This window comes from Sorex araneus, chromosome 3 (assembly GCF_027595985.1).
Source record: "Sorex araneus isolate mSorAra2 chromosome 3, mSorAra2.pri, whole genome shotgun sequence".
Taxonomy (NCBI): Eukaryota; Metazoa; Chordata; class Mammalia; order Eulipotyphla; family Soricidae; genus Sorex; species Sorex araneus.
The window spans coordinates 79,932,194-79,954,756 of NC_073304.1; the positions used below are offsets into that span (position 1 = coordinate 79,932,194).

The 22,563-nt window shown below is 42.1% G+C and overlaps 1 protein-coding gene across 3 annotated transcripts in view; it reads right to left on the reverse strand.

The window, feature by feature from the left end:
• Positions 1–13,459: 13,459 nt before the first annotated feature.
• Positions 13,460–22,563, reverse strand: part of SCG5 (secretogranin V) — a 70,089-nt gene continuing 60,985 nt past the window's right edge. For all 3 annotated transcript variants that reach the window (XM_055131123.1, XM_004609547.2, XM_055131124.1), the window contains 2 exons: positions 18,829–18,882; positions 13,460–14,038 (listed from right to left, as the gene is read on the reverse strand). In XM_055131123.1, the coding sequence (XP_054987098.1) occupies positions 13,943–14,038; positions 18,829–18,882 (150 nt within the window). In that variant the 3' untranslated portion in view covers positions 13,460–13,942. The remainder of the gene's footprint in view (positions 14,039–18,828; positions 18,883–22,563) is intronic.

Here is a 22,563-nt window from a genome sequence, read left to right on the forward strand (position 1 = left end):
AAGACTTGATAGAATTTTATTTTTTCCATTAGACACAGTATATGAATCCTACTGTGATACTATTAGTAAAACCCAGACCCCAGGAGCTTCAGGGAATGTTACCCTCTCAAGACATGTGCCTATATAGGTAAGTTTCTTTTCACTAGATTTTGTGCATGATGTTGCTTTCCAATTTTTATTGGTTTGTGTGTTTTGAGGGTTGTGATTGTTTGTTTTAGGGCCTTACTTGATGATGCTCCGAAGCTACTCCTAGCTTAGTGCTCAGGGATCATACCTCGTGAAGCTCAGGAGATCATGAGGTGTCAGGGATTGAAGCACGGCTTCCTGCATGTGAAGTATGTACTGCAGCCCTGGGAGCCATCTCCCCAGCCACTGGGAGCTGCTCTTGAGAGGAGAGGTGACGGAGCTGACTCATCACTCTGACTCTTTTTAAAGGCTTTTTCTTGTGCTCTAAGCAAGCTCCCCATTGGTTGGCCAGTGTTTTCTGTAATCTCTCTGTTTTATTCCCAAACTGTTGTCATAACACTTGATATAATTAAATACCAGCATGGCAACCAGATATTTCTGTGGTCAAAGGAATGCCAGCATTGAAAACCCAATTCTAAGGGAACCCAGAGACCTGCCACCATGGTGAGCAGGACTACCACATTGGTCTGGCTCTTTTCTCTTGTTGCTAGGTCATATAAAGCCATCCTTGGAGTGCAGCAAATTGAGAAGTTTCACTGTGGCCTTGACGCTCAGTCCTAGTGCAAGGTATCAGGACTGTAGCATTGTAGCACTGTCATCCCATTGTTCATTGATTTGCTCGAGTGAGCACCAGTAATGTCTCCATTGTGAGACTTGTTACTGTTTTTGCCATATCGAATACGCCACGGGTAGCTTGCCAGGCTCTGCCATGCAGGCCGGATACTCTCAGTAGCTTGCCGGGCTCTCCAAGAGGGATGGAGGAATAGAACCTGGATTGGCCATGTGCAAGGCAGCTGCACTACCCACTGTGCTATTGCTCCAGTCCAAGGTATCAGGGCAGAAAGAAAACTGAGAAACAATACGTGACCTCAAGGAACTTATCACCCTGTTGAATGAGAAAGACACATAATAAGCTGGTAAGTATCAGGTAATAGGAGAAGGAGTATCAACAGTGATCATGAAAACACACATTTCACATTCCAATTTTGCCCCTTACCGATTGTGGAGTGTTGGTTAAATCTTGTCGCCTGTCAATCTCAATTGCTTCATATAGAAAAATATGAAGGGAGGATTAAATTAACTCATAGATAGAACTAATTCTGCATATTTATAAATTTTTATAATTACATTCATTTGCATATCATTACATACATTCACATGGGAGAGCCTGGCAAACTCCCTGTGGCGTATTCATATGCCCAAACCAGTAACAATAATGAGTCTCATTCCCCTGACCCTGAAAGAGACTCCAATTCGGCACCATTGGGAAGAACGAGTAAAGAGAGGCTTCCAAAATCTCAGGGCTAGGATGAATGGAGACGCTACTGAGACCGGTCAAGAAAATCGATGATCAATGGGATGATGATGATGATGATGATGATGATGATGATGATGATGATGACGACGATGATGATGATGATGGTGATGACGACGACAATGGCAACGACGATGATGATGATGGCATTTGTTTGAAAGATAAAAACACTGAGGAAGGTGGTGAGTCAGGTATCCCTACACAAGGGAAAATGTGACTTCTGAGTTAACTTTATTTCTAGGTAAAAGTTACTGGGAAGAATTTGCACCCAATATGTTTAGCATTCATCTTCTTTTGAAATGTACTTTAAATATTCTGATATAACAACATGGAGATAGTACTTAAAAGACCTGGACTTCTTGTATGCCCTAAAATTTAGAATTTCTAGTTCCCTTGTTCCCTCTTCCTATTCTTTTTTGTCTAGATTATAAATTTAGTGGCCTTTGCCCTGGTATGCATGAAATATTAAGGGACATTCTAAAACATAAACTTGATAATGAGCCCCCCCCCTTATGAGATCCTCTTGAATGCCCTATACTCAAGATAAGGTCCACAGGCTTTTAGTGGAGTCCCATCTTGCCCTTCAAATATCTCCTTGACTCAGTTACAACCCCTCCCAAGACTTATCTCTTACCTTTTCCCTAAATGCTTTCCTTAAAACTATACTATCTTCCCTGCAATGTTGTGTGTGTGTGTGTGTGTGTGTGTGTGTGTTTGTCTGTGTATTGACATGAATCAAACCCAGGTGATTCATACATGCTAGACATATGCTTTACCACTGAGCCACACCCTTGGTCCTTCCAAATGACCCCAGGCTAGATTTCCAGTGTGATATTTCTTTCACTTCTAGTTTTTGTTCATGCAGTCCTTTCCCTTAAATCTTCTGGTTTCTGTTTTCCCTCTTGACTTTGGAAAACTTGTGATTCAGCTCTGGTGTGACCCTCTGGCTTTCCTTTCCTATCCACTCATCCAATTAGCTGCTCCTTTTCTTTCTTTTTATTGATTGATTGATTGCTTTTTGGGTCACACCCAGCGATGCTCAGGGATCATTCCTGGCTCTGCACTCAGGAATTACTCCTGGCGCTGCTTGGGGGACCATATGGGATGCTGGGGATTGAATCCCAGTCGGCCGCGTGCAAGGCAAATGCCCTACCCACGATACTATTGCTCTGGCTGCTGCTCTTTTCTGGATCTTCATTCTCCCTGCAGAGATTCTGCCACAAATCTCCATGCCCTCTCCATTTCTCTAAATTAGGAGGTCCTTGAGCTCATAGATCCTGCCAGTCATTTTCACCTGGTGCTGTGCTGATTGATGCAATTCTTGTGAATGAACTACAGAAGCTTTGAGTGCATCTCTGTAATCCTCATACTTGGGGGCAGGGAAGGTCAGGAATAGCCTCTGTATAGATTAATTGGGATCCTGTGGCCCCAGAGTATATGGAGGAGGAGGACAGAGAAGGGAAGAAATCATTAGAAAGTCTAGAAATGTTTTTTTTTTCTCCCACAGGTGTGGCATTACCTAGCTCTGACATAGAGCTGCTGCTACACCCGAGAGTCCTCGCTCATCTTGTATAATGTGTGGCTTCTCTTGTTTATTTATTTTTCTTTTTTGGGTCACACCTGGCGATGCACAGGGGTTACTCCTGGCTAATACACTCAGAAATTACTCCGGGTGGTGCTTGGGGGACTATATGGGATGCTGGGAGTCGAACCTGGGTCAGCCATATGCAAGGTAAATGCCCTACCTGCTGTGCTATCGTTCCAGCCCCTCTCTGGTTCATTTCTACTGCTGCAACTGACCCATTGATCAGCAGTGCTTTTCCCCATTCCTGGACCAGATTTCTCTTTAAGTTGTTTGATGAAGAAGCCCCAGAAACAGTTCTTCTCTACTATCTCAATTCATCTCTCTTCATTCACTTTCTCCTCCATGCATTTCCACCAGCTGAGTGTAGATATGACCGTGCCTTCTCCCCCACTTCACCCCATAATTCTGACATCTGCCCTATAAGCCTCACCGTGCAATGGATTCTTCTTGCTGACAGCTAGTTATGTTAGATAAATGTTCCCATTTTCCCGGAATCCCTTATTCAATAACATGCTGAGGAGAACCTGTCCTTGCCTCTGGCTGTGCTCATCCAAGTGGCTTTGTGAACCAAAGATGAGATGTTTGGCATATCTTAAAGGAAAGGGGAGGATCTGGGTAGGGTTCAGCCATCCCTTTGGGTATAGTTGGGTAACTAGTTGGGTCTAGTCCTCTTCAGAGGCTCATCAAAGAAATAGGCTCAGTCCCAGCAGGTTTGAGCAGATAGTCCTATGCTTATGTGGTAGTGGGTGTGGGACTGTATGTCAATCTGGTGGATGACACTGGTTTATCAAGATTCTATCACCTGCTTGTTATGGTCCAATCCAGATAGACCTAGTAGAAATGCATCAAGGTCAGAACTAGTCGTGAGGAATCCCAGGCATGTCCCAGAACAGTCTGCATGGCTAAGGGTTCGTGTATTTTGAAGAGTGTAACTGGCCTGGCTTCTGGCTCTTTGTGTAAGGAATGGAGGGGAGGGGTGTTGGCTTTTTTAGTTTGTTTTGGGTTTTTTGTTCATTTGGGATTTTTAGGGTCATACCTGGTGATGCTAAAGAATCACTTCTGGCTCTGAGCTCAGGGATCACTTCCTGTGGTATTGGCAGACCATATGAGTGCTGGAGATGGAACTTAGGTGAGCTGCATGCAAGGCAAACACCCTACCCACTGTACTCTTTCTTTAGCCCCAGGAGGGCTGGCTTTTGACATAACCATGAAAAGGAAAACACTGAGCAATCTTCTCATTGTCTCTGTCTGTCTGTCTGCTTCTCTCTCTCTCATTATTCCCCTTCACCCCTACAGCAGTATGAATGGAGGAAATCCTTTTCTGGCGTGAATACACTAGAAAATACATCCCTCTCCTGGCCTTCAGCTGTCTGCCCTCTTCACAATGTGTAACTACTCCCAGGGGCCTTGCACTGGCAGTGTCCACAGTGGGAGTTCGACTAGTATTCATGCTGGTGGTGCTACACCAGACGCCTCACAATCTAGCCACGGTGTCCAACTATCTCCCTTTGTTCTCCACCTATGGGTCAAGGGGTGGTGAGTGACACAGGGAGTGAGTAGGCAAATGTTCTGCAATCATATTTCTGTTTTCAAAAATTCTTGACTGGAGCAATGTGGAAAAATTGAAAGTACTCATAGGCAAAGTCTGAATGCACTTAAGCCCACAGGACCACCTGTGTGTTTCTGCTGCAGATGCAGCCGGGACTCCACATGGCCAGTCAAGTTGATGGAAGTTCCCTTGGTTGCTGCTTCAACTCTCCTTCCCTTCTCCATGAGAATCCTCCTTCTGCTGGGACTCTGACCCTCACCATCCTGCCCACCACCACCATCAGGACCTCTCCCAGGGAACCCTCTATCCTTCTCACAGCACCTCAATGCAATTCTCTTCCTTGGGCTTTCTTTGGACCTCTTCATGGAAACTGTCTAGCTTGCTATTTTCAGACAAATTCTTACCAGAGTACACCCTTTTATATGGATGATTATAGGTTTATTGTGATATTTCAAATTTTTATGCTGTAAGGAAAGAATTAGCATGAATTCTTATGTTCCTGTGTCCCATTTCCAATGATGACCATTTTATGGCCAAATTTGATTCACTTATAAATTCAATTCCTGTCTTTTCCCATCATCACTTCTGGATTATTATAAAAATTTTACAATATTTTCTTATTTGAATATTTCATAACATAATTCAATATTTATTCCTAGAATATAAGGTTTTAATATATACATGTATGTATTTAAACACAATGTCATGTAACACCAAACATCATCAAACACCTAGTCACTACTAAAATTTGTCCAGTTGTCTAAGCAATGCCTTTTTAATTTGATCTGTTTGAGCTGAGATGCAACTAGGATAGATATATTCTATTTGGTTTGTATGCCTCCAAAGTTTTTAAAAATATTTAGGAGCTCCCCACTTTTTAAAATTCCTGCTACTAATCTGTTTGAAAAACTTAAGTCTTGTGGAATCTCTGCCATTTTAGAGAATGGTTGCTTGCTTCTCAATGCTGGGTGTAAATTTTTCCTTTATTCCCCGTGCTTTCTGCTATCAGGGAGTGTTATCCAGAAACTCAGGTTAGATTGCTTTGATAAGAATGGTTCATTGACTGTGCAGGCAAGTACTATCAATCTTTTTATCTGGGATTTTTTGTGGTGGGGTTGGACAGAATCCCACACCCAGTTCTGTGCTTAGGGTTTGCTTTTGGCAATGTTCCAAAGACTATGTGATTCCAGGGATCAAACTGTCTCTTTATCAGACTGAACTGTAGCTTGAGGTCCTGCTGGCCTAATTTGTCCATTGGGACTGAATTCCCTGGGCTTTCTCCCAATAGCTTAGATAATATTGCTGAATTCTGACTACTACAATCTCCTTTTAAAATCTCCATAAAAGAAGATACACTATCCTTTAGTCTTTATTTCTGAGGTTGGATGCTCAGGAAGCTCTGGGGGTTCTCTGAGATTTCAGGGACACCAGAGCTGCCCCAGCAGTGCTAACAGGCCTCTAGGGCTACATCCAGTAATGCTTTGTGGGGCACAACATGCTGGAGTTTGAATCCAGGTCTCAGGCACGGAAAGCATGCACCCCAGTCCTCAGAGATGTCTCCCTTGGTCTTTGGCAGCTTTTTTCCCCCAGAATCTCCTAAAGGCAAGTTTCATGGGGAATGGGAGACCACATCTGGTTGTTCTCGGGGTTTAGTTGTGGAAATGTACTCAGGAATCATGCCTGGCAGTGCACAGGGACCATGTACAGTGGCCAGGATCAACCAGGATCGACAATTTGCAAGGCAAATGCCTTATCCCCTGTACCATCTTCCAGCCCCACGATGACAAACTTTTACACGCCTCAGTGACTTCCAAGATGGCTCACATGACCATTCTTAGCAGTGATCTTTAGAGCTCAGGTTCCTCCAAGAATCAAATTTTTCCATCGGGAAGCAAACCCCATCACGTGTCAGATATAGGTTTCAGTAAGTGGAGACTATTGGTCTCTGGCTCACCCAAACTCCACAATCTTGGGGGCAGCTCCAATGGGACCAAATATGCTCCTCTGACCTTCCCCTGTAACATGAGGACTTGATCTCTGCCTTCCCTATTTCTATCTTTTGTTCCCTGACCTCAAGAATGTTCTACTTTCTCAAGTTCATTGATCTTCAGCTCCACTCAACTTTTTTTCCTTTGTTATTACTGTTATTTATTTGGACACCATGATTTACAAAGCTGGTGATAACAGAATTTGGGGCATTTTATGTTCCAAGTCCAGACCTCCGACCAGTGTCAATGTCCATCCACTAATGACCCACAGTTCCTGCCCTCTACCCTACCCCTTTAGCAGACTCACTCCCCCACCTTTCTGGTGTTGCTGGTCATAGTTACCTCACCTTTACGTCACTGAACCCACTAATCTCTGAACTGTTTCCTGCAGTTATCACAACTTAAACTTAAAATCTTTTATGCTCACTTGAAGCTTTTCTTTTCTTTTCTTTTTTGTCAAAAATTAAACTCAGCTTCCTGCTGGCTTCCAACTCTTTGACCTTTCTGCTTCTTTCCTTGAAACATGTTGAAGCCTATCTCTAGGCACATCATTTCCTTCATTCTTTTGACCTCTCTGAGATCCTTGTCTCAGCTTGACCTCTAACAAATCTATACGGGGATCTCTCAGCCTTGTTTTCTCTGCTGTTTTTGCAATCTTTGGTCTTTAGATGTTCTACCTTGTGCTCACTCACACGCCTGCCCCATTTGCTTTTATCCAACGTGTTGAAAAGCTTAACAGACACCGATCCTTACAAATTCACATTCAATTAAACTGATCTCCCTGTGTACTTCACCCACTTTCATTTATCTTTTTAAAATTCCTTATCTCAGTGCCTCTCAAGATATCTAGAACCAATAGCATCAGCATCACTTAAAAATTTATAGGAAGGGCTGGTGAGCTAGTAAAGTGACTAAGGCACTTGTTTTGCATGCAGCTAATGTGGCTTTGATCACTGGCGGTGCATATGTTCCTCTGAATTCCTCTAGGAATAATCCCTGAGAACCACTAGGTATAATCCCCAAATAAGCATCAAAAAATAAAAAATGTCTCATAGGAAATGTAGTATTGGGGTCTGAGACCTAGCTCAAGCAGTAAAGCACATGCCTCATGAGTTTGAGACCCTGAGTTTGACCTCTCAAATCACATGATTTCCCCAAGCACTGCCAGGTCTGATATGTATATATATATTTGTATGTGTGTGTATGTATATATGTGTGTGTATGTGTGTGTGTCAAGAGCCTGGCAAGCTCCCTGTGGTGTATTCGATATGCCAAATACCGTAACAATAATTCCCCTGACCCTGAAAAGAGCCTCCAGTCATTGGGAAAAATGAGTAAGGAGAGGCTGCTAAAATCTCAGGGCTGGGACAAATGGAGACGTTACTGGTGCCCGCTCAAGTAAATCAATGAACAACAGGATGACAGTGATGTAGTGATAGAGTGATATCTATCTATCTATCTATCTATCTATCTATCTATCTGAGGGCTAGTTACATGCTTTATATGTGGAAGACTCAGATTCAATCCCTGACACTGCATGGACCCCCAGCACTGCAGGCAGCAATTCCCAAGCACTAAGGTAGGAGTAATTCTATAGCAACTCAGCAATGAAACTCTAAATCCTTGCCTGAATTTGCTGCATCAAAGAGTTAATTTTTTTTCAATATCATCAATTGCTATCCACAACTAAACCTTATTCTCACTAAAGATCTGGAAGCACCATCCCAGAGTTTGCCATAGTGCTATTGGTCCCAGCACTGCTGGAGGGAGGGGAAGACAAAAAAGTCAAATAAATAGAATCTCTGTCTTGTTTCTTTCCACCATAGTTATTCAAAATTTTTCTCACAACTCTCAATTCTTTTTTCTCTTATTTGGAGGGGTAGGTGGGCTTGGTTGTAGTCAGTGGTACTCGGGGTTGACTCTTGGCTCTGTGCATAGGGATACAGGTAGCTCCAGGTTGTGTTCGGGAAATCATGTAGGGCCAGGGATCCAACCAGGATTGGTCACATGCAAGGCAAGTGCCTTAACCTTTGTGCTATCTCTCCACCCGCCCAATATTCAATTCTTGATTCCCTGCATGATGAATATCAGTCAGCATCTAACCAGGAAACAGTTAAATAGTCTTTGTTTTGTTTTGTTTTGTTTTGCTTTTTGGGTCACACCCAGCGATGCTCAGGGATGATTCCTGGCTCTGAACTCAGGAATTACTCCTGGTGGTGCTCGGGGGACCATATGAGATGCTGGGAATCGAACTCAGGTCGGCCGAGTGCAAGGCAAACGCCCTACCCTTGGTGCTGTCACTCCAGCCCCGGAAACAGAAAATATTTTAAGGATTCCAATCAAGAAATTCAAGGATGAAAATTGGCTCAACAAGTGATAGCCTGAAAGTCAAACTGGGTTAGTTAAACACTCTAGAGGGAAACAATATGGCAGAAACTATCTAAGAAATGACCTCCTTGGACCAAAAGAGGCAGTGAGATAGCCAAGGCCTGGGAGCCAGGTAAGCCTGGCAGATACCAGAATAGGTCTGTCTGGCTGGCAGGGGACAGATGCTCAAAGATGTGAAAAGAAAACAAATTACACTGCTTTCTATCCATCCTATTATCATCTGTTCTTCCCTTTGTGACCTTCCAGGCAACCCAGGCAGCATGGAGATTAGGGAACAATTCTACCTGGCTACCCGAAGAAGGAAACAGAGGACATGAGCACCACACAGCGAACAGGCTGAAAGTAGGTTCGGGGCCTCTCCCCACCACGCTTCCTTCCCATTGACCTCAATATTTCTGTCTTTGTTGGGTTCTTATTCCTCCATACAACCTCAGAGAAAGAGTGGACCTTTGATTTATTGAGACAGAGAGTTACATTTAAAGCCACAAAATGTAACTAAATTGCTCAACAAAACATAATGCTCTGGATGTCTCTAGAAGGTAAGGGAACTATCTATCTTTCAATATGAGGGATTTCTTTTTTTTTTTTTTTTTGCTTTTTGGGTCACACCCAGCAATGCTCAGGGGTTACTCCTGGTTCTGCACTCAAGAATTACCCTGGGCGGTGCTCAGGGGACCATAGGGGATGCTGGGAATCGAACCCAGGTCAGCCACGTGCAAGGCAAACGCCCTACCCTCCGTGCTATCACTCCAGCCCCTCAATATGAGGGATTTCTTAAATCAGGCCCTAGAATATTGAGACTGTGGCTATAATGTTTTAGAAAAATGCCTCCCTCTCCTAACCCATTTTGGCACCAGAGCGGATTCTTGCAGCCATGCATTTTGACTGTAAACTGAGCTACAACCTCGTGCAGCCCGGGAAGGGATTTTCCCTCTCCGCCCCGTTTTTCTGAGCGAAAATGGCGGCAGCGGCAGCACCCATGTGGTGAGAGACACCCTCTAAGACCCCTCAACCTATAGGTAGGACTTTCTTTAGTGACGTAGCCTGTAGGTGATCCTGGGAGGGGGGGGGGCGTTACCGGCACGCCTTCCGCCCAGAGATGATCCGGAGCCGCGGCACGAGAAGCAGACCGTCCGCGCCTAAAGACTGTGATCCTGAGGTTTCCTAACCCATTTTGGCACCAGAGCGGATTCTTGCAGCCATTAATTTTGACTGTGAACTGAGCTAAAATATTAGAAACCCCTGCCGCCGCGCGGACTCAGAGTCTTCACTCTCAGCAATGAAGAGAAATTATTAGATGATGCCTATTCAGCAGGCCTGATTGTTGGGAAAAATTTCCAAACAATAATAGTGAGTTCTGTATGGAAATATGGAATGTACTCAAAGTATATAGAGAATAAAGGGAATATCATTAGCTACTTAGGTGGGGGGTGGTGTGGGAGGGGGGTGTATTGGGGTTCTTGGTGGTGGAACATGTGCACTGGTGAAGGGATGGAGGTTTAATCAGTATTTGACTGTGACTTAAACCTGAAAGCTTTGTAATTTTTTTTCACGGTGATTCAATAAAATATTTCTTATTTTAAAAAAAAAATAGAAAAATGCCTCCCTCCTGCTGTTAAAAGGGGCTGATATCTCTCCAGACTTTTTTTTTTTTTTTTTTTTTGCTTTTTGGGTCATACCTGGCAATGCTCAGGGGTACTCCTGGCTCCTGCACTCAGGAATTACTCCTGGCGATGCTCAGGGGACCATATGAGATGCCAGGAATTGAACCTGGGTCTGCCACGTGCAAGGCAAATGCCCTACCCACTGTCCTATCGCTCCAGCCCCTCTCCAAACTTCCAAGTGAGAGTGCAGACTCCCATGCTAGCTAAGTGCAACAAAGCTATTTCTATTAGACAAGCCACTGATATTTATACTTAAAGTACATTTATTACAATTAAAATCAAGACAATAGATTGGTGCAGGAAAGATAATACAGGAGTTAAGGCACTTGCCTTGTATCTTGGCAATGCTGTTTCAAGTCCCTGGCACCACACATGGTTCCTAAACACTTTCACAGTCACTCCTGAGAATAGAGACAGGAATAGCCCTGAGCACCACTAAGTGTGGCCACACAGCAAAACAAAATAGTAACCGTAACAAAAGACTGTATAGATCATGATAAGATCATCCAAAGACCATTATTGTCCCTTGACTTTATTCTAGCAACCCATTCATCCCTGTCCCTGGCTCTTCCCAGCTCCCTGTTTTGTTTTGTTTTTTTCCAGTGCCCTGTCTTAACTTTAAACCCAGTGGAACATGCTCACCCATCCCCTTAGTTAAAAGGTTCTGGTGAGATAGCACAATGAGTAAGGCACTTGAGTTGCATGTCGATGACTTGGATTTGATTCCCAGCATCCACCTATGGTCCCCCAAACACTGCTAGGAGTGATTCCTGAACTCAAAGTCAAAAGTAAGTCCTGAGCAGTGCCAGGTATGACTCCCAAACCAAAAGCAAACAAACAAAACAAACAAAAAAACCAAAGGAAGGTATAAGAAGAGAAAGATTTCCACCTTTCTCTGAAATCCTGCTTAGTTCTATCATCCTATATAAATTTTAGAATTCCTGGAGCAGCACATCATTCTCTTAACCACTGATGTACCAGGAATAGCACACCACATATGATGGTTTGTAAAGTAGAAGGTAACAAATCTCGATCAAAAAATAATAATAAAATTAGCATACAAAGGTCAACCTGTAACATGTTAGTAATCTCTTATAAAAAAGCTTAACTTAATGTCTCCAGGGTGAGATGCAGCAATCTTCACACACTTTCCTCTAAGGAAAAAATTTTTTGGATCATTTTTAGTGGGTTATTCATAATAAGCAATACAAAATAAATTACTTAGGATAAGCCTTGGGCTGGAGCGATAGCGCAATGGGTAGGGCATTCACCTTGCACGTGGCCGACCGGGTTTGATTCCTCTGCCCCTCTTGAATAGCCTGGCCAGCTACTGAGAGTATCTCGCCTGCACGGCAGAGCCTGGCAAGCTACCTGTGTTGTATTCGATATGCCAACAACAGTAATAACAAGTCTCACAATGGAGATGTTACTGCTCGATTTGCCTGCTCGAGCAAATCGATAAAGCAACGGAATGACAGTGACAGTGACAGGATATGCCTTTGGGGCAGGCTTGTGTAGTGGTGGGAAAATTTGAAATAATGGTGGTGGGAAGGTGTAACGGTGGTGGGATTGGTGTTGGAATACTGAATGTAATAAATTATTGTGAACAACTTTATAAAAATAAAAATGATTTAAAAATTAGAAAAATAAAAGAAATCCTGCTTAGAAATCCCTCTCATAGCAAGAGAGGCTTTCTGCACTTTCCCCTTCCTTTTTCCTCTTTTTCTTCTTTTTTAAATAAAATGTCTTCTGAATTTAGTAGAAATGATAATAAAATCAAGACTGATCTTTCTGTTTGAATGCTTTTGCTTTGCTGCCTACCATCTCTAGATGAGGAAGGGAGGTCAATGATATTAGAACCTGGAGTAAGTAAGGAGGAATGAAGAACATGGATGTGGGTTTATTTTGTATGTGTTTGGAAGGGCTGGAGCGATAGCCTAGAGGCTAGGGCGTTTGCCTTGCATGCAGCTAACCTGCATTCGATTTCTCTGCCCCTCTCAGAGAGTCAGGCAAGCTACCAAGCTACTCGACCACAGGGCAGAGTCTGGCAAGCTACCCATGGCGTATTCGATATGCAACAACAGTAACAACAAGTCTCACAATGGAGATGTTATTGGTGCCCGCTCGAGCAAATTGATGAGCAATGGGATGAGAGTGATACAGTGACAGTGATGTGTTTGGGAGGTGCCTGGGATCAAACCCAGGCCTCACATATGCAAAAGATGCTTTTGACCACTGAGCCACATCCAAACCCCAAAAGAACGCAAAGACCGTCTGACAATGAAGGGGTTCCTGTTGACCTTTCAGAAAACTGCTTTTTTGACTGGGAAAGACTCAACCAAAAGGAAATCTCACCTCTTGTCAAAAACCCACAAGAGTGTTCCTGCACCCGTCGTTGAACTTGAACAGAAAAAAAGAGCAAACTGGCCTTCATGGGGTTGATGGAAAGACAGGCAGGTTACTAGACCAGTGGGTGTCTGTCCAAGTCTTATAACCCCCCAGAAACCAGCCCTGTTGTGGTGCATGTAGAGCACCACTATTAAGTGAATAACTAAAATAACTCAAGATCCGAAGACATGACTTAGTCACCACATATTTTGCCTAGCCATTTTCAATTTCTAATCTCAGTTCCAGCATCTGTCAAATGGGATTAATAATACTGACCTCCAATTACTCACAGTATTATTGTCAAGGTCAGCTAAAAATCACATTTGTGACATCATTTAAATATGTAAAGAAATTGCCTCAATCATCTTTCAAAAATAAAGAAACTTCACACACCCATGCTTGCAATCACGTTTATTAAAATGCAGCCAGTGAAATGTGTCCACTCCTCTGGAGCACAACTTTCTTTATTGGTGTGTAATAACACCCAAGGGCTAGATGAACAACATAATCAAAATCAAATGCTGGCTTTTTACAGACTTGGCCAAAACAGTAAAACGCAAATCACCATTTAAACTGCAAGAAATCTGAGGACATTTCATTCATTGTTTTGCTTTTTAGAGCTGTTGACATACACACTTTAATTTTAATGCTCATGGCAACTCCACATTTAAAAAGAAAGAAAAAAAGCTCTTATCCTAATTTAGCAGAAAGCAGAGCTATCAGAGAAAAGACAGCACAGTATCAAAATACAGCTGCTTTTCATCCATCCTTGTCTAAATGAGAAACATGCTGCCGCTCACAGAGGCTTGAAGAATGATGCGCATGCACATAGCAACACCCATGCCTTGCTGCGGGGGAGCTTCCACCGATGTCTTCACTTTACTCTGATTCCTTATCTTCCTCTGAAAAGTGGGGCACTGACTTCTTTGCGACAACGTTGTCCAGCCTCTGTCCTTGTAAATACGGATTGACACTCTGAAAAAATATATATGGTTTGGTATTTTGTCCTAAGATCAGATAGAGGTAGCTCCCCAAAAGAGGTGAACAAAAATCATTGATTATTTATAAAGTGATAGTTAATCCCATACCTACCAAATTATTGATCTCATACAGGAATCAATACCTCAGTCAATACATTGGAGAATTGCTTACAAATGGGTCTGATTGTATCTTTCATAGCTATAAAGTTCAAATGCATTACCCCTACCCCCACCCCACTCTCTCTCTCTCTCTTTGTTGTTTTATCAAGGATTAATTAACGAGTTTTAACTAATAGCTTAAAAGCAAAGCCCCATAGAAGAGAGAATTATTGTTCTTATTTGTGAGGCTCTTAAATGCATCATATTATTTTATAAGAGAATTTTCTAAAGATGGGCTGGAGCGATAGCACAGCGGGTAGGGCGTTTGCCTTCCACGCTGGCCAACTGGGTTTGATTCCTCCGCCCCTCTCAGAGAGCCTGGCAAGCTACCAAGAGTATTTTGCCCGCCAGGCAGAGCCTGGCAAACTACTATATTTGATATGCCAAAAACAGTAACAACAAGTCTCACAATGGAGACGTTGCTGGTGCCCATTTGAGCAAATCGATGAGCAACGAGATGGCAGTGACAGTGACAGTTCTAAAGATAGCAGAGCCAGACCAGTGGAGGTTAACATCTGCAGACTGGTTCCAAATCATCCTCTTGCTGTGATTGATTCCTCTGTGATTCCTCTATATTCTAGTGAACAGAATGCATTAGGGGCTCTAGCCATCATTTCCACCTTCCCTCGGTCAAACCCCAAAGCTAAAATAATTATTATTATAAATTTTACTCATGGCTTTATAATGCAAAATATCTTTTCTTCGTGGTATTCTGAATGAATCAAGATTTTTCCATTTCTTCCCTAATATGTATCCATATATTGAGGTTTGGGTTTTAACTAGTAATTGGAGATTTTCAACATAGTATTTAGCAAGGCAGAAGAAGATTCAAACGTTTTAGAAGATACCTGCTTTTGGAAGTTGCCTTCAAATGACTGAACAAAAATAGAAGCAGTGGTAGTTACAAATGATTAGTCATTGTACTGCATGTAAAGTCCCAGGAATGTATAAAGGCAGCTCAGGGGTGGGTCTCCCTCGCTCCTGGTGTAAGGGGCATTTTGTGCCATGACTCCTCAAGGGTAGGCAGACTTTATACAAATGAGAAAAGGTAGAACCTAGGTTTAGTATTTGTAAGCCTCCTTCTACATCCTGATATTCAAAAGTAATAATCGTGAAAGGTTCAACATCTCTTACAAAATTGTCTTATGTACAAGAGGAGAATTACTAGGTTCTCGATGCCCTCATCCATTCAAAAAGTAACATGTCATGAAATTACAGTTCTCTTCTGGAAAGGCATATTTTAAATATTTAACATAATTGAAATATTTTTCTTGTATCAGGATAGTCAACCAGAATGGACTAGCTTACTTCAGAAATCATATAATATTTTAGTAGAGGGAACAAATATGGTTGGGAAAAGTGTATTCAATATCCTTTTACTATTTTTAGTAATAATATTAATTCTAAAAATTCAAATATGTCAAAAAGTCATGATATTTAAATGTTAATCCTGTTATGAGTAAAAATTTGATAGACTAAGATCAATTATAACTCTCAAACACTACTGATACATCTTAAGTTTGGAAGTTTGCTTGTTTATTTAGGGGGCACACTCCAACTGTGCTCAGGGCTTAATCCTGGCTCTGTGCTCAGAGAACTCCTGGTGGTGTTCAGAAGACCATACAGGATTCCAGGGATCAGACCCAGGTCATCCGTGTACAAGGCAAGTACCCTACTCACTGTACTATTTGTTTGGCCTTCCAAAATCAGTTAAAGGTGAACTGACATTGTAATTATGAAGCAACTAAAACTTGTATTAAATTTGAGCAAGTATAGAAAATTACACAGAGCCACCTCCCCAGGTGGTTCTCTCTCTATATATATTCAACTATATCAAATTGGGGCTGGAGCAATAGCACAGTGGGTAGGGCATTTGTCTTGCACTCGGCCGACCCAGGATCAATTCCTCCACCCCTCTCGGAGAGCCCGGCAAGCTACCCATGGCATATTCGATATGCCAAAAACAGTAACAACAAGTCTCACAATGGAGACATTACTGGTGCCTGCTAGAACAAATCGATGAGCAACGGGATGACAGTGATATATAAAATTATATATAATTATTATTTATTATTATGTGGTTATTATATATCGATATTATGTTATTTATTATGGATTATGTTATATGTTATATATAATTGTTATGTAATTCTGGAGAGAATCCCTCTTGATAAGAATTTTATGGGTGAAATGTTCTTCTGCACAGACCCAGATCTGATATGCCAAGATTTAGAGGTGAGAGGCAGTAGATTAGTGAGGGAGAAAAATAAATTTAAACATTTTTTACAAGTTTGATAGATGTTATTAGTATTAAATCCTATAGTTATCGATATGGCTGCTATAATAACATAGTTGATTTTAATTATGCTCTTCAGAACTTAAGGCACTTAGATATTTATCTTCTTTGTTGGGTGAAAGGAGACTGGTTAAATTATACAAAGAACATTATTCCCATTTAACAAATGGAAGAACTACTGGGATCAGATTCCTGCTTTTGATATTCTCTGGAAACCCACAGAAAGTACTAAGCTTCACTAAAGAAAAACTTGGTCTTTTTGTTTTCTTTTTTTATGAAAGCAAATTTAAAGTTTTTTTTTAATATTGATTCATGTGCTTGGAAGGAGCGTGAAGAAAATGATGACATGGACAAACCTATCTTTTCTCTTAATCTAGTCACAGTGATATAAAATCCACTGGATCTGATATATTCATTTGCTGATTCAGGAATTCACTGCGGGTTTATTTGACATTCCATACTCGATGGTTCAAGCCATCCATCAAGATGGGAATGCTACCTGAGACATGATAATGGAAATGGTCACTTCTGAGTCTCCATCAGTACGAGGACCCATGATTTACGGAACAATCATGGGTCCTTGTAGAAACCTGGGAATAGGAAGAACTTATACCTCTAGGTCAAAATTGCCACTATTTTAATTAGTTCAAAGTTTCTACTATGTGGAAGAAGTTGAGACCAAAATAAAAGCCTTTATAACATGTGTTCTTGCCAGGAGTTTTAGTTTGGTCAATGTTGGTCTCATGGAAAAATAACCTAAATTGTTACCCACTATCATTAACTGAGTGAGGGCAACAGGCATGGTGAGTTGAGAAATAAAAACAGTTAAAGCTTTGTAGCAAATCATTTATTTGGGGTCATTGACTGATCTTATTTGGAAATGTTCTTATTGTGCTATGGGGATAGTCAATCCATCTTACTGCTGTCATGTGTATTCTGAGCTCATGAAATAGAATTTCTTGGTCTCTCAAGACCCCATTATGTCCCAGAGACCCTTCCTGCCATCGTCTGCTTTTAGAAACTAATTTTGACCCAAGAAACCCCCAAGAATCCCAGTCACACTTTCCCAAAGAAGATCTATTTTCAGAAATTGAAACTTCACTTCTCACAGAAAGTGGGCTATGGGTCTTCTATAGTTTTTCAGGCAGTTCAGAGAGTTGGAGCACATTATGGTGGAACAGGGGTGAAGGTGCCTGACAATTTTTGCTGAATCCATAAAATCTACACCTTTTAAGAATTCTCTAATAGGATCTGGAAAACTACTCAGAATGTCACAATTATCACTATCCAGATTCCTAAAATTTAGCCAGCATCTAGGCACTTGGCCTTCTAAATAAATATGGAATGCCTTTAGATTTATGGTTTTGTCTGTATATTTTAAATACAGTGTCGATTTATCTAGCAGCATCATGCAATGAAGCGATAGGATTTTTTTTTGCTTTTTTTGGGGGGGGGGTCACACCCAGCAATGCACAGGGGTTACTCCTGGCTTTGCACTCAGGAATTACTCCTGGCGGTGCTCAGGGAACCATATGGGATGCTGGGAATCGAACCCGGGTCAGCCGCGTGCAAGGCAAACGCCCTACCCGCTGTGCTATCACTCCAGCCCCAGAAGTGATAGGATTTTAACATTTTCTTTCATCTGACCAAAAAAAGATGGCAGGAAGCCAGTCCCTCATTTGTAGAAAGGCACCAATGAATTAGTAAAATAGGCATGGGTCACCTCTTAGTCGATGCTATAAAATTCACTGGGCAACCCCAAATTGAGCATTCATTTTCACAAGAGGCAGCCTACAGTGACAAAACGTGGAGCACCCAAAGGTCTCACCTCGGGCAACTGTGGGTGGCTAATAAATAAGACTGCAATAAATTCCGAAGTCAGCAAAGTAACATGGTTGGTCTAGAGGATTCTAGTCATCAGTGGGGCTAGATTAAGTAAAAAGATATGTAGGAGGAATGAGCTTTGTCCTTTTCATCATTTGTCTCACATTCTTTCCAAAGTATTGCCTGGAGGATGCACTATAATTGATACAAATGAGTAAGCAGTTTCCTCCAGTGACCTATTTGAGCAAAGACATCCCCTCATCCTCTGCCTGCTTTCCCACACCCATGGAAGGGATGCAACACATATCTTCTGAATGCAGAGCAAGCAATGGAATAATCACCAACTTGGTGAGCCCTGGAAAATGAATGTGAAAATGAATGCTTGGAGAAGTCATTGCAGAAACCAAGGACAAATTTTCTGGGAGTGGTCCTGTCTCACAATAGACCACTGCCTGACTCAAGAACATCCCTGCACCCTCACCACCACCCAGCCAAGCACACGTTACCCTTCGCTTGCGTCTCTGTCCTCCCTTCATCTTCTCGTAAAGGAGTTTCTTGTTCTAGAGTGAGGAGAGAAGAAAACACACAGGGCGAAGTATGGATCAAATTTGGCGAAGGTTTACTAGTCCAAGCCACACTTGGTGTGTCCCCTAGATATTTGCATACACATATTTTGGAAACAAAATGAGATGAAAGGAATGTCATGTCAGAAAGATTGACCGCAAGAGAGAAGCTGGTGGTTGTGCGGCTTCTAATAAAGTTCTCTACAAAGCCCTGGGGCTCGCCAGTGTCATCAACAATCATATAAACAGGAAAGGACCCAGCTCTCAGACGCGAGGGGCGCTGGAAACCCAGCCTGTCCCTTTGAACAGCCTTTGTTTTAAACAAACAATTTTATCTCATTTTACCTTTGTATCTAAGCCCCTTTTTATGAGCTGAACACATAAACTGTTCTCTAGAGTAGTGTCTGACTATTAATAACAATCCTCTATGTAAATAAACGAGACATCCTGGCTTCTGCAAGCCTTTCTCCCGTGGCTGAAGCCGGTGCCCCCAGTCAAGACAATCGGAAAACCATTTGGTCTATAACATTTTTAATAGAGTGAACCTTTTAAAAACTGCCAGAAAACTTCTTGGCAGAAGGAAAGTTATGTTGGGGGGAAAAACGGGCTCCGTTACCACAGTTTGTATAAGTGTTTCCACACATTGCTGTATTTCAAACACGTAGTGGACTTTAAATGAGCTCTCGAATATCAGACACATGCTCAACACATTTTCCTTCTATGGTGATTATGAAAGACTGAACACTTAACCTGACGGCAGAACGGGAGATGGGGATTGAGGAGGCTACATTTGTGCTTTTCTGAAATTTCATTTTTTAATCAGAAGGGTAATTGTGCATAAAAAGAAATGTAAAAAAAAAAAAAAACCCCGACAGTCATTTTTCTCTTCCTTTTTTTCAAGTTTCCACAACACTTTTGTCCTCTAAGCTGTCTGGATATAAAGATTCTTTCTTTATGGTCGATCTGGAAATGAAAATGACAAATGCCAAGATTGAGCCTCATAATTTTCATGTTCATTAAAATCCACCCCACCACAATTTATGATGTGAATTGCTTGCCCAACCTCAATAATGCAGGGAGGCCAGGCCAGAGAATGAAGCAGTTCCAGGGCTGCAACTGGCCACCACTTCCATCTCCTGCTCTCTTGGAGGAACTTATCAATCGACTATGACTAGGGAGAAAAGGCAGATGGGCAGAGCATTTCTTCCAGGAAAGAGAATAGGACTGTGAGGCTAATTTCTGCCCTCTGTCATTGCTTCTTTGTCATGCTGACAAGCCTTGATGCACATAGAATATTCCAGGAATTTGTTTCAGAGCTGGGGCAGTGTGCTGGGGACAAGGAGAGAGGACAAAGCCTTCTTGGAAAGCATCATTGTGTTCAGCTGTCTGAGCTAGAGGCAGCTTACAGGCCCTGGGAGCTGGTGCCACATGGTGTGACAGCCAGAGTTCCACTTCAATTAATCTCCTTTTCAAAGGTGATGGGATAAATTAGACTCATGGAGACTTCATTCAAAAAGGCATGCTCTGAACACAGTGGATCTGGGGGAAAAGTGAGTCTGTTCTGGGCACAGAAAGCAGAGAACCAGGCTTTAGTTTCAGAAAGTATATGGACCTCTGTGCAATGCCTGTGATCCCTCATTTTGGCTATAATGTTTTGGAGAGAGACAAAGAATTTTTTTTCTGAGTCTCTATTTCCCATCTGATCAGAATAATACTTTGTGGGGCTATTATGAATATTTATATTCATGAGGGTAGTGCTTCATTAATTTTTCTTTTCTTTGTAAGAAAAAAGAAGAAAGAAAGAAAGAAAGAAAGAAAGAAAGAAAGAAAGAAAGAAAGAAAGAAAGAAGGAAAGAAAGAAAGAAAGAAAGAAAGAAAGAAAGAAAGAAAGAAAGAAAGAAAGAAAGAAAGAAAGAAAGAAAGAAAGAAAGAAAGAAAGAAGAGAGAGGAGAGAGAGAGAGAGAGAGAGAGGGAGGGAGGGAAGGAGGGAGGGAGGGAGGGACGGAGAGAAGGAAGGAAGGAGAGAAAGTGTAAAAAAACCTGGCAAATCTCCCTCTCAGATATGGCCCTTGTGTTTTACTAAGAGTTAAGGTTAGGATTAAGAATGACACTTTCAACACTTTCCCACCTCTGCACGTGAAACGGCTAGGGTGCCCCTCCCTCTAGATCTGCTCTGTTAAAAGACACATGGATTGGCACAGGAAATGTACAAACCTGTTCGATTCCCTGTTGATGGAATGGGAGAGGGAAACAGTAGGCCTGTTTTATTATTTTTTTACTTTTTATTGTAGTTTAGGTAACATGATTAGAAAGGTGTTAAAATGTGTGGTTTTTGATTCACAGTACTGTAAATGATAAGAGTTTTATGCATACAATGTTCCACACCCTCCGCAAGAATGGCAGCACTTTCACCAATGTCTCAAGATTCCACCTCAGCCCCCCACTCTAGTCTCTTGGCTAACTCAGTTTTGTAAACTCTCTGGATCTGTCACCACTGGACATTTGTTATGCCTTTTAAAAAAAAAGGTTTGCTTTTGAATGCCGACTGATTCAGACATTTTGGAAAACAATATGGACAATTCTCAAAAGATTAGAAATTGAGCTCCCGTTTGACCCAGCAATACCACTTCTGGGAATATATCCCGGAGAAGCAAAATGTATAGCAGTGGGGCTGGAGTGATAGCACAGCGGGTAGGGCATTTGCCTTGCACGTGGCAGACCCAGGTTTGAATCCCAGCATCCCATATGGTCCCCTGAGCACCGCCAGGAGTAATTCCTGAGTGCATGAGCCAGGAGTAACCCCTGTGCATCGCCGGGTGTGACCCAAAAACCAAAAAAAAATGTATAGCAGAAATGACATTTGCACTTGTATGTTCATTGCAGCACTGCTTACAATAGCCAGAATCTGGAAAAAACCTGAGTGCCTTAGAACAGATGACTGGTTAAAGAAACTTTGGTACATCTACACAATGGAATACTATGCTGCTGTTAGAAAAGATGAAGTCATGAAATTTGCATATAAGTGGATCAACATGGAAAGTGTCATGTTAAGTGAAATGAGTCAGAAGAGGACCAACATAGAAAGATCGCACTCATCTGTGGAACATAAAATAACAGAATGGGAGACTAACACCCAAGATTATTAAAGATAAGTACTGAGGGACTACTCCACAGCTTAGAAGCCGGCCCCACATACTGGGGGAAAAGGCAGTTCAGTTAGAGAAGGGATCGCCATGTAAATGGTGCTAGGATAATCTGCTTGGGATGGGAGACACACCCTAAAAGCAGACTATAGACGGAACATGATGGCCATTTAATACCTCTATTGCAAACCACAACTCTCAAAAGGAGAGAGAGAGCAAAACGGAATGCCCTGCTACAGAGGTGGGGTGGGGGAAGGGGGGAATGGGGTGGGGATGGTGGAGGGATGCTGTGACAATTGGTGGTGGAAAATGGGCACTGGTGGAGGGATGGATACTTGACCATTGTATCCATCCATTGTATGGCTGAAATGCAAGCAAGGAAGTTTGTAAATCTGTAACTGTACCTCAACTGTGATTGACTAATTTGAAAAAAAAAGGTTTGCTTAACCAGAACCCCAAAAGGAGAGAGAGTAAGAAGGAATGTGTCTGCCACAGAGGCAGGGGGTGGGAAGGGGTAGGGGTGGTGGGAGGGATG